The following is a 15,889-nucleotide window of genomic DNA, read 5'->3' on the forward strand; positions in this document are numbered from 1 at the left end:
AAATCAGAGCTACTTTTTTTGCTATAAATATAATGCACAGATGATATATAGTTATAAAGCAATAATTATTATTCCGTGCAGGACTAATATCTATCGTAAAAGCTTCAGAAGGAAAGGAATGTTTGCCAAATTATCTATCTCTTTTTTGCCTCAGCACTCGGTGATATCCATGGGAAAAATGTCATTCCAATGAAACTCAAATTTCGGCAGAATCTGCAAAGTTCAAACTCCAGGTATTCTAGTTTTGCATTGAACGTCTCTCTTTTAACCCTCTTTCCCTTGTAGATTTTTTTTAAAAATAACTAATTTGGTATTGGGGCCATTTAGGCCTCAATGATTACTCCCACTGGCCCCAAATCTGTCACAGGTTGTTGTTTTTAAAAAAAGGGGGGGAGGAAGAAATAATAACTTTACTCCATCCTCTATGTGACTACAGCTCTTCAGATATTTAAAGACTGCTGTCATGTCTCCCTTTAATATTCTTAGTGTGACCCTATGAAAAGGAGGACAGGGCTCCTGTATCTTTAACAGTCGCATAGAAAAGGGAATTTCAGCAGGTGTCATTTGTATATATGGAGAACCTGGTGAAATTCCCTCTTCATCTCACAACAGTTAAAGCTGCAGGAGCTATACTAGAGGGACCAGATTTAAAAGAGGGCAGGGCTCCTGCAGCTTTAACTGTTGTGATGAATAGGGAATTTTCACCAGGTTCTCCATATATACAAATGACACCTGCAGAAATTCCCTTTTCTGTGCAACTGTTAAAGATACAGGAGCCCTGTCCTCCTTTTCATAGGGTCACCCTAATATTCTCTTCTCCAGACTAGAAAAAACGTTACATAGTTTTGAACGCTTTGGAGGACACTTATGGCCCCAAATGGGTTGGAAGACGGAAGTCCCCCATCTCTCTGTGCCGGTTGATTGGCACATTTCAATGACCTCCTTCAATCCGGTGCAACCCCCCAGTGTATTGTAATTGGGCAAGTTTTCCCATATATGGTCTGGAAGCCTTAAAACTTTCTGTGAAACCGACCATAACTCTTCACACCTGTTCCTTGAAATGTATCCCATCAATTGTTGTCAACAAGGAAATCCTGTGACAGTCGGCTTCAGAAAGATCTGTGTTTTTCTTTCTAATTCAGCCGTGCTACCGTCTTAATTAAGCTTTCCTGCGAGGCCAACCAGGAAGCCAAGTATCTCCCTGGGGACCATCTGGGAATCTTCCCTGGCAACCAAAAGTCTCTCGTTGATGGTATCATCAGCCGTGTTGCGGACGCGCCTCCGTCGGATGACATCATTCGCCTGGAAACGCGTCGCGATCGTAAGTTGGCCGAGACAAACACCGTAACAATGGGAGCTCTTTGCAAGTCTGTCCGGGGGCTGGTGGGAATTGAAGTCCTCTCGGCACGTCTTCCATTCCGTTGAGGTCAACGGAAAGCTAAAAAAGACCACTTGGGCAGGGAAAAGGCCCTGCCTATTGATTGCTTTGCTTTACCGTGCGAAATCTCTCCCCTCCCCAGCTGACTTCCTCTTCTGGAAGCCTGAAGGTTTTCCTCTCCCGTTTCCTCCTCCATTCCAGGTGGCTACTGGACCCCTGACAAGAAGTTTCCAGCCTGCACCCTCGCTCAAGCCTTGAGGCATTTCCTTGATGTCACCACGCCCCCTTCCCAGCAATTGCTCAGAGCCCTTGCTCAGCTGGCAAAAGAAGGAAGCGAAAAGGAGAAGCTCAGCGTCTTGTCCCATGTGAGTTCTGGCAGGTCGGAAATGAGGAGAGGTCCCTCAAACGTGGCCCGCTGAGTTCCACAACTTGGCCGGTAGCTACCAGCGCAGGGGTGGGGAACCTTTAGGCCCAGGGGCCGAGTCCTGTCCTCCAGTGTTCACCAGTTGGCCACTCCCCTTTTCCTCAACCACCAATCGCGTTTCTGTCGTTTCTTCCCCCACTCTAGAACATTGAAATCCCTCACCTGGGCTTAGTTACTGTCAGTAAGAGGTTTAAGCTAGAATAAGGTGGCATTTTTTATATACTTTAGCCCTTCCCATTTTGTCCTCGGCCTTGCCCCCTTTAGCCTCGCCCCTCGCCCCACAAGAAGACGGCCCCCAAGAGCTTCCCTGAAATGGAATTCGACTCTCTGGCTGAAAGCGGGTCCCCAGTGCTGTGCAGCCTCAGTCAATTGGTTAGGTGCCCACTACAACTCCCATGACCCCCAGACGGCATGAGCAATAGTGAGGGATGATGGGAGTTGTAGTCCAAAGCATCTGGAGGGTGCCAGGGTGCCTCCTCCTTGTTAGATGAATTGATTAGGCCTATCCAGATCAATGTTAAATCATGAATTTTTAAGATGTCTTGATTTCTGTTCTAATGTTGTTCCCCGCCTCGATCCAAAGGGAGAGGCGGGTAAGAAATAAATAAATAAATAAATAAATAAATAAATAAATAAATAATAATAATAATTAGGATGTCAACTAAAAAGCTGCCCATAAATTTTCAGATGTAAATTTCGGGCAGGGGACTTCGTTGGTCAAGATTGAGGGGAGACATGATAGCAATCTTCAAATACTTAAAAGGTTGCCACACAGAGGAGGGCCAGGATCTCTTCTCGATCCTCCCAGAGTGCAGGACACGGAATAACGGGCTCAAGTTAAAGGAAGCCAGATTCCAGCTGGACATCAGGAAAAACTTCCTGACTGTTAGAGCAGTACGACAATGGAATCAGTTACCTAGGGAGGTTGTGGGCTCTCCCACACTAGAGACATTCAAGAGGCAGCTGGACAACCATCTGTCAGGGATGCTTTAGGGTGGATTCCTGCATTGAGCAGGGGGTTGGACTCCATGGCTTTGTAGGCCCCTTCCAAGTCTGCTATTCTATGATTCTATGATTCTAGGTGAAGCTTTCAAACATATTTCAGAGGCAGCTTCACGCACAATGCATCCTTGTACCTTCAGGCTCCTGAGTACCACATGTGGAACAGTGGATACTCCCCTAGGCCAAAAAGTCCCTACCCATAGAAAGCTGGCCTTGTCAGGGACAAGGATTGTAGCCGTCTTCGTTGTGATGCGCTAGTTTTCTCGGTGTAGGGAGAGCCTTTGAGGCACCTTCTCCACCTGCGAGGCTGAAGTGGTACGGTCCAAGAAGGGTTTACCACCTGACCGTTCTGAATGTATAATTTGGCTCTGGTATGGAGAAGTTGGGCAATGTCAGCTGGAGAGACTAAGGGCTAAATTACATGCTCCTTTGGCTGCAGTGAAGGGTTGTTTTTCCTTTCTTTAGTCCCCATGAAGGCACGGGGGCTGATGAATTTAAAGGACAAAGTGGCTGGCTGGGAAGGTTAACCCCCTCCCAGCCTGTGTGTGGTGGTCCAGTCCATATTGAGACCCTGCACACTTACGCTGGAGTCCATACAATTTTTAGGATCACCTACATGCCCCATATAAGCCTGTAGTCTAGCCCTAAAAGGGATCCTCTTGGCCAAACGGAAAGGTTTTGTTATGATTCTGGAAGTTGGCCATGGCGTAGCAGTGCGGGTATCCTGTGAGATTCCACGTCTGTTTTTGTTTTGCATCTTAGAGCTTGGAGGAATACAACAAATGGAAGTTTTACAACAGCCCCACCATTTTAGAGGTCTTGGAGGAGTTCCCATCCGTCGAGGTCCCAACATCTTTCTTGGTCTCCCAGCTGCCTTTGCTGAAACCTCGGTATTACTCCATCAGTTCCTCGCAAGACTGGGAGCCTGGAGAACTTCACCTGACGGTCGCTGTGGTCACCTACAGGACCAGAGGTAATCGGTGCTTTCTGCAGTGAGGCGGCATATAGGAGACCCCAACTCCTCCTGGACTGGGGCAACGAAACATTCATCTGGTACCAGAGTATCTAAAGGAATGTCGCCTCCTCCTTAGGTCATCTTTGGAGGCCCTCTTCCAGGTGCCTCTGCCAAAGGAAGCTAGTCAGGTGGCTACAAGACACAGGGCCTTCTCAGTGGTGGCATCCCATTTATGGAATAAACTCCCCAAAGAGGTTTACCTGGCACCTGCGTTGTTATCTTTTCAGTGCCGGGCAAAGACCTTTCTTTTTCTCAGGCATTTTTAGAAATCTAATTCTTGATTTTTATGGCCTGTCTTTACCTGTGCTGTTTGTTGTTTTGCATTATACCGTATTTTATTCTGTTAAATATTTGTGTTGTATTTTATATTTTTAATGCCATAGTGGTGGCTCACCATTTATGGAATACACTCTGTTCTATGGCATTTTCAATTTTTTATCTGTTTGTAATCTGCCCGGAGAACATTAGTTATTGGGGGTATTAATGTAGTAAGTAAATAAATAAAATAATAAAGTGGAGTTTGGATGCACATTTTATTGTAAGATATGCATTTAGTTTTATGTATTTTATGGTATTTTTATTTGTGTTGTACCCCGCCTCGATCCAGAGCAGCCTTCCTCAACCTGGGGCGCTCCAGATGTGTTGGACTACAACTCCCAGAATGCCCCAGCCAGCTGGCTGGGGCATTCTGGGAGATGCAGTCCAACACATCTGGAGCGCCCCAGGTTGAGGAAGGCTGATCCAGAGGGAGAGGCAGGTAACAAATAAATAAATAAATAAATTATTATTATTATTATTATTATTATTATTATTATTATTATTATTATTATTATTGGTACATTTTTAAGCCATTTTTTAAAAAACAAACCAACCTATTTTGCCGTTCTTCCTCCTCTTAAGACGGAAAAGGTCCAGTCCACCACGGAGTATGCAGCACTTGGCTGAACGATATCGAACTAACGGAGACGATCCCCTGTTTTGTGCGCAGGTAACAATGCAGCCCAGATATTCTTTGGCAAACTCTTCACCCCAAACTGACGGGTGGTGGCGGCAAAACCGTGTCTTTTGAAATGCAGGCCAATCCTGTTCAAGCATAAAGCACTTGAACTTGATTCTATGCTTCTGCTGACCAAAACAAAGCCCACTACCTGCCCTGCATGTAGAAAACTAGCATATCACCCTGATATGCTAGTCTTCTAAGTGTAGGGATATTTTTTAAAAGTAAGGAGTCATGCAGTGTAAAAGGCCAAAAGGATACGTAGCTACTAGTGCTTGAACCTTCCCCTGCCATAATGCCCTTTTCCCTAGACCCGCCCCCTTTCCCCCCAACTGCCAATCATTGGGTGGTTTCTTGGCTTTTGTGCATTCCCCTTGTGTCCTAAGGCTGTGTGACTGGCAGGAAGAGCCAGTAGTATGTTTTGTAGGGTGACCATATGAAAAGGAGGACGGGGCTCCTGTATCTTTAACAGTTGTATTGAAAAGGAAATTTCAGCTGGTGTCATTTGCATATATGAAGAACCTGGTGAAAATTCCCTGTTCATCACACCAGTTAAAGCTGCAGGTGCCCTGCCCTCTTTTAAACTGGTCACTCTAGTATAGCTCCTGCAGCTTTAACTGTGGTGATGAAGAGGAAATTTCACCAGATTCTCCATATATACAAATAACACCTACTGAAATTCCGTTTTCTATGCAACTGTTAAAGATACAGGAGCCCGGTCCTCCTTTCCATATGGTCACCCTAATGTTTTGTACATTTGGCCCCACCACCTTTGCCCCGCCCCTTTTTGCCTTCCGCTCCGCCCACTGAGAGCCCCGAAATGGAATTCAGCCCTTGAGTTGAAGGAGATTTCCAACCCCTAGGAAAAAACCATTGAGAATCTGCAATGAGTTCAGGACAGAGGCGGAATTTGAACTCAGGGCTTGAATTTGTTGGGGATCTCCCTTAGCCATTACATTAGCTTCCGATGAATGAACATAAAAAGAATGAAGCACCTCCTCCTCCTCCTCCTCTTCTTCTTCCTCTTCTTCTTCCTCCTCTTCTTCCTCTTCCTCTTCACCTTCTTTTGGTGGTATTGTTTAGCGCTGATAACTTCCGACTTCCGAAAGACCCGAGAAAACCTTGCGTCCTGATTGGCCCAGGCACGGGGATTGCTCCTTTTAGAAGCTTCTGGCAGCAACGGCTCTACGATTTGGAAATAAAAGGTAAAGGACTGTGGTATTCATTATCAGACTTTTAAAAATAATATTAATAATAATTGAAGACTTTTAAACATTTCCATCTGCGCTTTATTAATTGCTTGCCCTGTTGAGTCTTAGCAGTGTTCATTTTAGGGGTGTTGGGAACAGAGAAAAGAAGGTTCCAGGTGCGCAGGTGTCCGTGTATCGAGACATGAGTGTTTTGAACATTAATCCTTCAGGGGAGGCTTTCTCCTTTCTTGGTTTGAAAAGCATTTCCCATAATGCTTCTGCTAGTCGTGGGAGAGGGAAGTCAGCAAAACAGTGAGGCCACACACCCAAATTACTGGCCTTTCTGATTAGCCCCCTCTCTGCAAAATAAAAAATGAATAAATTTTTAAAAAACCCTGCACGTAGAAATCTAGCATATCAGCACAGAAATCGGGCATTTATTACATTTCTATACCGTCCAATAGCCAGAGTCCCCTTTTCTATGTGCGTGGATTTGTTGGCTTATTTATTTATTCGCAATGGTGAAGCAGTCGATCCCCCAAAACAGCCTAAAGTAGAAGACTTCATTGAGAAATAGGCCCAAAAGGGAACTGCCCACGCTTTCTTCCGCAGACCCGTCTCCCTGTCTCATGCATACACATTCAGTGGTGTAATTCAGTAATTTTAGACTCCTTGACTTAATGGCTTTGTGAGTGTGAGTGTGTGTGAGTGAGTGTGTGTGTGTGTGTGTCACTGGCAAAATGTATTACTTTTCTTACTCCTAAATGTGATGGCCAACCGTGCTGCAATTATTATTATTATTATTATTATTATTATTATTATTATTATGCCTTACACGGCTTGGGATCACAATACCTGATGGAACGCCTCTCCCGACATGAACCTACCCACTCATCTAAGGCCCTCCTCTGGGTGCCTACTCCGAAGGAAGCTCGGAGGATGGCAACAAGGCAGAGGGCCTTTTCAGTGGTGGCCCCCCAATTATGGAATGATCTCCCTGACGAGGCTCGCCTGGCACCAACGCTGCTATCTTTCCGGCGCCAGGTCAACACTTTTCTCTTCTCCCAGGCATTTAACAGCACATGCTGAGTTTTTTAACTGACCCCAGAATGGTTGTTTTTAAATGGATATTGTCTGTTTTCGTTTGTATTTTATGCTTTTTATGGTTTTAAATTTTGTATATTTCTTTTTAATGCTCCCTGTTTTTAACTTTTGTAAACCGCTCAGAGAGCTTCGGCTATGGGGCAGTATATAAATGTAATAAATAATAATCATAATAATAATATTTCAATTTATACCCTGCCTATATACAGAATGCCCTGGGTGGCATACACAGTTTAAAGCAATTTAAACAGGATAAAACAATCAATAAAATACCACAGGTAGCAAAAAGATGTTAGAAACCATGTAAAAAGATATCTAAAACCATCTAAAACCAGACAGTATAAAAACAATATAGAACGGTCAGCGAGAGGATTCCAAAAGAAGAAGGCCTGCTGGAATAACAGAGTCTTGAATGCCTGCTTAAAGACATTCAAAGACGTCAACAGACGCATTTCAACGGGAAGGTCATCTACTACCGAGGGGCGGCAAAGGAGAAGGCCCCGCGGCGTGTGACTGCCGGTCTCACGTTCAGCAGTCGTAGAAGATGACCCTCCGAGGACCAGAAGTGGTGGACTGGAACATAGGGGAGGAAGGCGCTCCCTAAAGTACCTTGGACTAAAACCGGTGTTTATTTATCTATTTTTATTTATTTATTTATTGCATTCATATCTCGCCTTCTTTCCTCCAAGGAACCCAAGGCAACGTATATAATCCTCCTCTTCTCCATGTTATCCATGGAAACTCACTGGGGGACTGGCCCAAAGTCACCCAGGGGGAATCTGCACGTCGTTCTGAGATCGCTTCTAAGCGACCCCAGTGCGGCGTGAAAGCAAGCGTGTAACTTGCCTTTTGAAGAGCCGCCGCTTCCCGCCGCGGCCGCCGCCGCCCAACTCCCTCCTCGCCGGCTGGGACGGACAGCTCGGGGGAAGAAGGCGGGGCCTTCTTCCCCCGAGCTGTCCGTCCCAGCTGGCGAGGAGGGAGTTGGGCGGCGGCGGCGGCGGGAAGGACGTCTCTTCGTCGGCTCTTCAAAAGGCAAGTTACACGCTCGCTTTCACGCCACACTGGGGTCGCTTAGAAGCGATCTCAGAACGACGTGTGGATTCCCCCCCAGTGAGCTGCCATGGCCGAGTGGGAACTAGAACCCAGATCTCGACTCTCAGTCCAACACTCTAACCACTACACCACACTGTTTGAAGGCCGTCCTTCTGCTGAGTGGAGGTCCCGAAAGTCCTTCTCCGATGGCACCATTGTGCTTGCTGCCCTTGAATGTCCTAGGAAGACGAAACTTATTTGGGGGTTCTGTTTTTTTAGAGATCGATGGGAGGGGCATGATTCTGTTATTCGGCTGCCGACACTCCCACCTAGACCACCTCTACAAAGAAGAGATGAAGGCAATGCACCGGAAAGGGATTCTTCAAGAGGTCCACACCGCATACTCCAGAGAGCCCGGCTGTCCCAAAGTAAGGCTCCATTTTATCTTCATAGAATCATAGAATAGTAGAGTTGGAAGGGGCCTACAAGGCCATGGAGTCCAACCCCCTGCTCAGTGCAGGAATCCACCCTAAAGCATCCCTGACAGATTTTTATTTCATGTTGGTAAACTGCAGAGGGGGGGGGGGAATGGTGTATCCCTTTAAAATAAAGACCTGTATGAATCTCTGAGGTCACAATCAGGCTTACACAACAATGCTCTGAATTCCATCTGAATTGCCAGTTGCTCCTTTTCATTTCAAAATGCTCTTGGGTCAGTTGGGGAGTAGAGTGGACTACAGAGATCATTGCTATTCAAGGACCTGGGCAACACCAGGTAGGTTCATAGAATAGCAGAGTTGGAAGGGGCTTACAAGGCCATCGAGTCCAACCCCCTGCTCAAGGCAGGAATCCACCCTAAAGCATCCCTGACAGATGGTTGTTCAGCTGCATCTTGAAGGCCTCTAGGGTGGGAGAGCCCACCACCTCCCTAGGTCACTGGTTCCATTGTCGTACTGCTCTAACAGTCAGGAAGTTTTTCCTGATGTCCAGCCGGATTCTGGCTTCCTGTAACTTGAGCCCGTTATTCCGTATCCTGCACTCTGGGAGGATCGAGAAGAGATCCTGGCCCTCCTCTGTGTGACAACCTTTTAAGTATTTGAAGAGTGCCATCATGTCTTCTCTCAATCTTCTCTTCTCCAGGCTAAACATGCCCAGTTCTTTCAGTCTCTCTTCATAGGGCTTTGTTTCCAGACCCCTGATCATGCTCGTTGCCCTCCTCTGAACCCCCTCCAGCTTGTCTGCATCCATCTTGAATTGTGGTGCCCAGAAATGGACGCAATACTCAAGATGAGGCCTAACCAGGGCTGAATAGAGAGGAACCAGTACCTTCCACAATTTGGAAGCTATACTTCTATTAATGTATCCCAAAACAGCATTTGCTTTTTTTGCAGCCACATCACACTGTTGGCTCATAGTGTGCAAATCTTGTCCTCGTGGAGGTCGGGACGGGCGAAAGAGCTAGGATCCTCCGAACGTCGTTTCGTGCCTGCTTGCTGCTCGCATTTGCAAACGCTGCTCATTTTGTGCTGACGGAAGGTTTGCACAAAGCGAACAGCGGTGGAATGGGAGATTGGCACCAACTTCCCAAAATTTGCCCAGATCTCCTGAAATTTGCACAAATGCCCTCCATACGCTAAAGCGAGGCTTATTCAGCCGACTGAGGGGATTTGCTCAAACGAAGACATTTGTGCAAAGTGAACTGGGACATTTGCACACATTCGACAATTTGTGAAACTATTCGGCAGGCGTGTGAGCTCCCGCTGACGTTCGGGGCTTCATACAGGGCCTGCTCACATGTTGTGCAAGCAAACCCAAAATGTCCATACCAAGAAAGCTATAGCTGTACGACTGATCAGCCTTTTCCACGCAGAAAGTCTCAGGTTCAAATCCCCAGAATCTCCCTTTAGCAGTACTCCAACAGCTGTAGCAAAAACAGCGAGCTGCTTCAGGAGTAGGTTGTTCTGAAGCCGAAGACGATGGAAGGACGTCTACGCAACTGTTAAAGATATAGAGGCCTGTCCTCTTTTGCCTCTGGCTACCCTAGGGAAGAAATTGAATTCCCTGGAGGTATTTAAGCACGGGCTGGAGGCCATCATCAGTCAGCGAAGGTGCTGTTGCGAGATTCCTGCACTGAGCAGGGAGTTGGACTACATGACCTCCAAGGTCCCTCTCAAATTCTACAATCCTGTGACTTCGGGAGGAACCACAGCTCAGTGGCTGAGCCCTTGCTCTGCGTGTCCGAAGGCCCCAGTTCCATCCCAGGCATCTCCAGTTAAAACAGGTGTGAGGCAACCTGTGGACCTTCAGATATTTTTGGCCTAAATTCCCCTCACCCCTCTCTACTGGCTATGACGGCTAGGGCTGGCAGGAGTTGCAGGCCTGCCTCTAGTCAGGGGTGGGGAGGCAGGAGGGGGAGCAACGGAAGCCACGGCCCACTTGCCCCTTGGCTGTCTACCTGTCCAGCACACAAGTGGTGGCGAAGATGTTGAAGAAGAATACCAGGTGGTGAGAAGGTGGTGAGAAGGTAGACCCCCTGAGGGAGGAGGGCCGTTGGGGATGTCTTGCCCAAGTCCCCTCAAAAACCTAGGGCCGGAATGGATGATAACGCTGTGAAGAACAACGTCAAAGTTGGTTCTTCCCTTTCCCCCCCCCCCCCCCAGGTTTACGTTCAAGACCTTCTCCGGAACAAGCTAGCAGCAGAAGTGTGCAGCCTCTTGCATGAACGCGAGGGCCACCTCTACGTCTGTGGCGACGTCCGCATGGCCCGGGAAGTGGCAAAGGCCTTAAAGGAGGTGTGTGCAAAACAGCTGGGCTTGACGGAGGAGCAGGCAGGAGAATACTGCTTCCAGCTGAAGGTACGTTCACAAGGGCTTGGCTAGGTTTGCTGCCGGATTCCACCCGAGACGTAGTTCATGTGGCAAACGCGTTCCTGTTGCATCAAACAAGGAAGTGTCTGAAATCGCACGGTCTGGTTTGGGGCTGGCCTACACATCTTGGCTTCTCCATGTGTCTTGACTTGACGCCATCCTGTGATTTGGGCTGGAGTCCAGGGGTGGCAGCGCCAGCCCTTTTTTTATTAGCAGGGATGCTATCATCATCATCATCATCATCATCATCATCATCATCATCAATTTCATAGAATCATGCCCAGGGTATCATAGACTCATAGAATCAGAGTTGGAAGGGGCCTACAAGGCCATCGAGTCCAACCCCCTGCTCAATGCAGGAATCCACCCTAAAGCATCCCTGACAGATGCTTGTCCAGCTGCCTCTTGAAGGCCTCTAGTGTGGGAGAGCCCACAACCTCCCCAGCTAACTGATTCCATTGTCGTACTGCTCTAACAGTCCAGACGTTTTTCCTGATGTCCAGCTGGAATCTGGCTTCCTTTATCTTGAGCCCGTTATTCCGTGTCCTGCACTCTGGGAGGATCGAGAAGAGATCCTGGCCCTCCTCTGTGTGACAACCTTTTAAGTATTTGAAGAGTGCTCTCATGTCTCCCCTCAATCTTCTCTTCTTCAGGCTAAACATGCCCAGTTCTTTCAGTTCTTTATTTATTTCTTACTCGCATCTCCCTCTGGATCGGGGTGGGGAACAACATTAAATACATGAAACTGTTCTGTGTTTTAGAGTTTAAATTTTGTATACTTTAAAAACAAGTATATTGAATTTTAGAATTTTAGAATTTCTGTAAACCGCCCAGAGAGCCCTGGCTATGGGAGCGGTATATAAGTGTAATAAATAAATATAAATAAATAAATAAATGAAACTGGTTAAAAGAGTTAAAACCAACACAATATTAAAATAAGAATCACAATAACTTAAAATTCTTAGGTTTAAAATTCATCTGGGTAGGTCTGCCAGAAGAGACTAGTCTTTATGGCTGTCTTAAACTCAGAGAGAGTATTAAGCCAAAGAATTTCTCCCGGCAGGCCATTCCACAGTCTGGGGGCGGCAGAAGAAAAGGTCCTCTGGGTAGCAGTTGCCAGCCTAGTTGTCGCTGACTGGAGTAAACCCTTCCCAGAGGACCTGAGTGTGCGGGGTGGGTGGGATTGTATGGGAGAAGGTGATCCCACAGGTAACCTGGACCCAAACCATGTAGGGCTTTAAAGGTGATAACCAACACTTTACACTTCGCCCGGAAACTAATTGGCAGCCAGTGAAGTGATTTTAAGACTGCTGTGATGTGGTCACCCCTAGGTGTCCCCGTGACCAGCCCGGCTGCCATATTTTGATCTAGTTGAAGTTTCTGGACTAGGCACACAGATAGCCCTATGTAGAGCGCATTGCAGAAATCGAGCCTCAAAGTTACCAGCACGTGCACGACCGTCTTTAGGTCTTCCGACTCTAGGAAGGGGCGCAGGTATCACCTGGAGATATCTGTGGTCTTTTGTCCCTGTTCCTTTTGCCTCCCACCACTGGGCTCCAGCCCAAACCACATGATGGCCTAAAGCTAAGACATGCAGAGAAGCCTCAAGGATCGTTGCCTCCTTAAGAGACCCACCTTCCTTCTTTTTCCTTCCCCTTCCTAGTAACATGCGCTTTAGGCTGTAGATATACAGGTGTACAGTCGTACACCTTTAAAGCTCTCCAAACACTTGCCTTACCACCACAGTTTACTAGTTCAAAGTGCTGGTACTAACATTCAAAGCCCTAAACGGCTTGGGGCCAGGTTATTTGAAGGAACGCCTCCTCCCATATGTACCTGCCCGAACCTTAAGATCATCCACAGGGGCCCTTCTCCGTGAGCGCCTGCCAAAGGAAGTGAGGCAGGTGGCTACTAGGAGCAGGGCCTTCTCTGCTGTGGCACCCCGGTTGTGGAACGAGCTCCCCAGAGAGGTCCGCCTGGCGCCTACACTGTTCTCCTTTCGTCGCCAGCTGAAGACCTTTTTATTCTCTCAGTATTTTAACACCTAATTTTAACTGACACATAAATGTTACTGTTTTAATCCTGTATTTTAATCTATTATCAATTTTGCTGCGTGGTTTTATCCTGGTTGTGCTTTTTATACTGTATTTTGTATTTGTGTTTTTAGATTGTTGGTTGTTTTATTATGTTCTTCATGGTTTTAATTTTTGTGAACCGCCCAGAGAGCTTCGGCTATTGGGTGGTATAAAAATGAAATAAATAAATAAATAAGTGAAACCAGCAACTTACACTTAAAGGTATTTAGTCAATAGAACTGAGGCATTAAAATAAAATAAAAATGCAAGTTCTTTTACCCTAAGCTGCACCTAGACTTCTTCAAGCTGCATCTTTCTGCTCCTTCCTTATGGTCCCCAAAACAGAAAGTACTGCTCCAACTTTGAAGAAATGAAATTTAAATGGAGAAATGAAACTTCTCCTCTCAGGGCTACCCCCTCCCAACAGAAAACCCCCAGACGTCTAAGGCCTCAAACCTTGCCTACCTTGCCTCAGTAGGCCTCAAACCCTCCAAGAGCTCCTCTAAAATTAAATTCAGTGCTCTGGCTGAAGTACTTGTATTTAAAAGAATTCACGCTTTTAAAGAAATGTTTGTCCAAGTATGTTTAATTTTATTAATCGATCAGTGAATTTAATCATTCCATGTTGACAGCCCAGATAGATGTGACGGCCAGGAGTGCCTACTATCAGCTTCGGCTGATACGCCAGCTGCGCCCCTTCTTGGAGTCAGAAGACCTAAAGACAGTAGTTCACGCGCTGGTAACCTCAAGGCTTGACTTCTGCAATGCACTCTACATAGGGCTACCATCGTACCTAGTTCGGAAACTTCAACTAGTTCAAAATATGGCAGCCAGGTTGGTCACCAGTACATCTAGGGGTGAGCATATTACCCCAACATTGAAATCACTCCACTGGCTGCCAATTAGTTTCCGGGCAAAGTACAAAGTGTTGGTCATTACCTTTAAAGCCCTAAATGGTTTGGGTCCAGGCTACCTGCGGGATCGCCTTCTCCCATACAGTCCGCCCCGCACACTCAGGGCCTCTGGGGTGAACTTACTTCAGTCAGCTAAAACTAGGCTGACATCAGTTTCCCAGAGGACCTTTTCTTCTGTCGCCCCCAGATTGTGGAATGGCCTGCCGGAGGAGATTCGTAAAATTAACACTCTGTGTGATTTTAAGGCAGCTTTAAAGACTAGCCTTTTCCGGCAGGCCTATCCAGATCAATGTTAAATCATGATTTTTTAAGATGTATTGATTCCTGTTCTAATGTTGTTCCCCGCCTCGATCCAAAGGGAGAGGCGGGTAAGAAATAAATAAAATTATTATTATTATTATTATTATTATTATTATTATTATTATTATTATTATTATTATTATGCTGCAGACATATTGTTTATTTATGTATTTATTTCATTTCAACCCCCCTTGTTCTGTTTGCTTTTACAGAGGCAGAAGCGGTACCATGAAGACATATTCGGAGCTGTGTTTCCACACGAGAACCCGCGAACCTCAGACGAACAGAAATCCAGACGAGACCTAAGCTACTTGGGATCTCACACCCAGCTAACGTTTTAGCCATAAACTTTGCACACATGCTCCTGTTTTCTACCAAAGTGGGGGGTTGGGACTTGCTTCCTCTCCAAAAATTTGGAAGGAGCAGGATTTAGCCCATGAAACCCAGCCTTTTAAAAACGAAACTACGTTATTTTATTTAATTCTATTTATTCTTTTAGTTAATGTATATTTTATGGGACGTTTAGCAGCGGTCAGCTTTTTTTTTTTAGGTACCTATTATTGGACAAAGGCTCTTACGTTTGTGAGCTGATTTTACCCAGCAGCTGAACTGTTTACGAAAAGGAACAAAAGATAACTTTGAACTTTTAAAATAAGTAATCAGGAGAAATCAATAGACGCTGAAAAATGTCCTCTTCAGTGCAGCTGAGTGGCAGTTCTGCTGGACATCCTCCCGTCCAATCAAACTGTGGCCTTGAACCTGGAGCCAATCTGCTGGGCCAGTGGTTTCCAGGGGGCGGGGCTTAGGAGCGGACTGGTCAGAGGTCAGCTGCCAATTGGTGGGGCTGGGAAGGAATTTCATTTGAAATTCAGTCGGCTTCAGGGGCATCAAACAAATTCAGTTAGTGGGGAGGTGGATTCCATCGGTGGGCGGGGCCGAAGGCGACAATGGGAGGAGCCAAAATAGCCAAAGCGCTCAGATGCCAGCCCGTTTGACCTTAAAGGTCTTCCTTCCCCCAACTAAGCTGTAGGAGAGGCATTTCAGCCGTATAGAACAGGAGCAGGATTGGAGAGTCCTGGGTTCAAATCCCCTCTCAGCCATGCAGCTCATGGTTGAATGACCAACTGTCAGGATTTCCCCGGATTTGTCCTGGTTTTTGTTCTTTCCATGGGGTCGGGGGGATTTTCTATAATTTTCAATAATGTCCTGGAATGACACACCTTCCTCTTTAAGGCTGCCAGGAGGGAATGACATGCTTTCTTGAGGCACATCATTCCCCCACCCCGAGCTGCAATTGAGGTCTTAAAGGGGAAAGTGGGTCATTCGTGGACATTATAGAAAAGGCCCCAATTGGAGTGGATGGTGGTGGTGCAGAATGAAATCCTTTCCCCTCCTCCGCTCCAATCGGGTTCTTTAAGGTGTTGGGGGAATAACGTACTTTCTGCAGGACTCAGAAAACTGCTTCCCCCCCACACACACACACGGTGTCCTCTTTTTTGGGTTCCCAAATATGGTCACCCTAGCTCATGGGATTGAGCCAGTTGGTAAACCTACCTCACAGGGTAGCTTCCGCCGAGCTCTCCGACCTGGG

The 15,889-nt window shown here is 46.5% G+C and overlaps 1 protein-coding gene across 1 annotated transcript in view; it reads left to right on the top strand.

Moving 5' to 3' along the window:
* NOS2 (nitric oxide synthase 2) overlaps positions 1-14,677 on the top strand; it is a 45,618-nt gene extending 30,941 nt beyond the window's left edge. The window contains exons 18-26 of the mRNA XM_063146846.1: positions 155-233; positions 1,143-1,321; positions 1,580-1,743; positions 3,567-3,777; positions 4,720-4,807; positions 5,900-6,021; positions 8,422-8,570; positions 10,803-10,997; positions 14,511-14,677. Coding sequence (XP_063002916.1) covers positions 155-233; positions 1,143-1,321; positions 1,580-1,743; positions 3,567-3,777; positions 4,720-4,807; positions 5,900-6,021; positions 8,422-8,570; positions 10,803-10,997; positions 14,511-14,639 — 1,316 coding nt within the window. The 3' untranslated portion in view covers positions 14,640-14,677. The remainder of the gene's footprint in view (positions 1-154; positions 234-1,142; positions 1,322-1,579; positions 1,744-3,566; positions 3,778-4,719; positions 4,808-5,899; positions 6,022-8,421; positions 8,571-10,802; positions 10,998-14,510) is intronic.
* Positions 14,678-15,889: the final 1,212 nt, after the last annotated feature.

The sequence above is a fragment of the Elgaria multicarinata genome, chromosome 22 (assembly GCF_023053635.1).
Source record: "Elgaria multicarinata webbii isolate HBS135686 ecotype San Diego chromosome 22, rElgMul1.1.pri, whole genome shotgun sequence".
In the NCBI taxonomy this organism is placed as follows: Eukaryota; Metazoa; Chordata; class Lepidosauria; order Squamata; family Anguidae; genus Elgaria; species Elgaria multicarinata.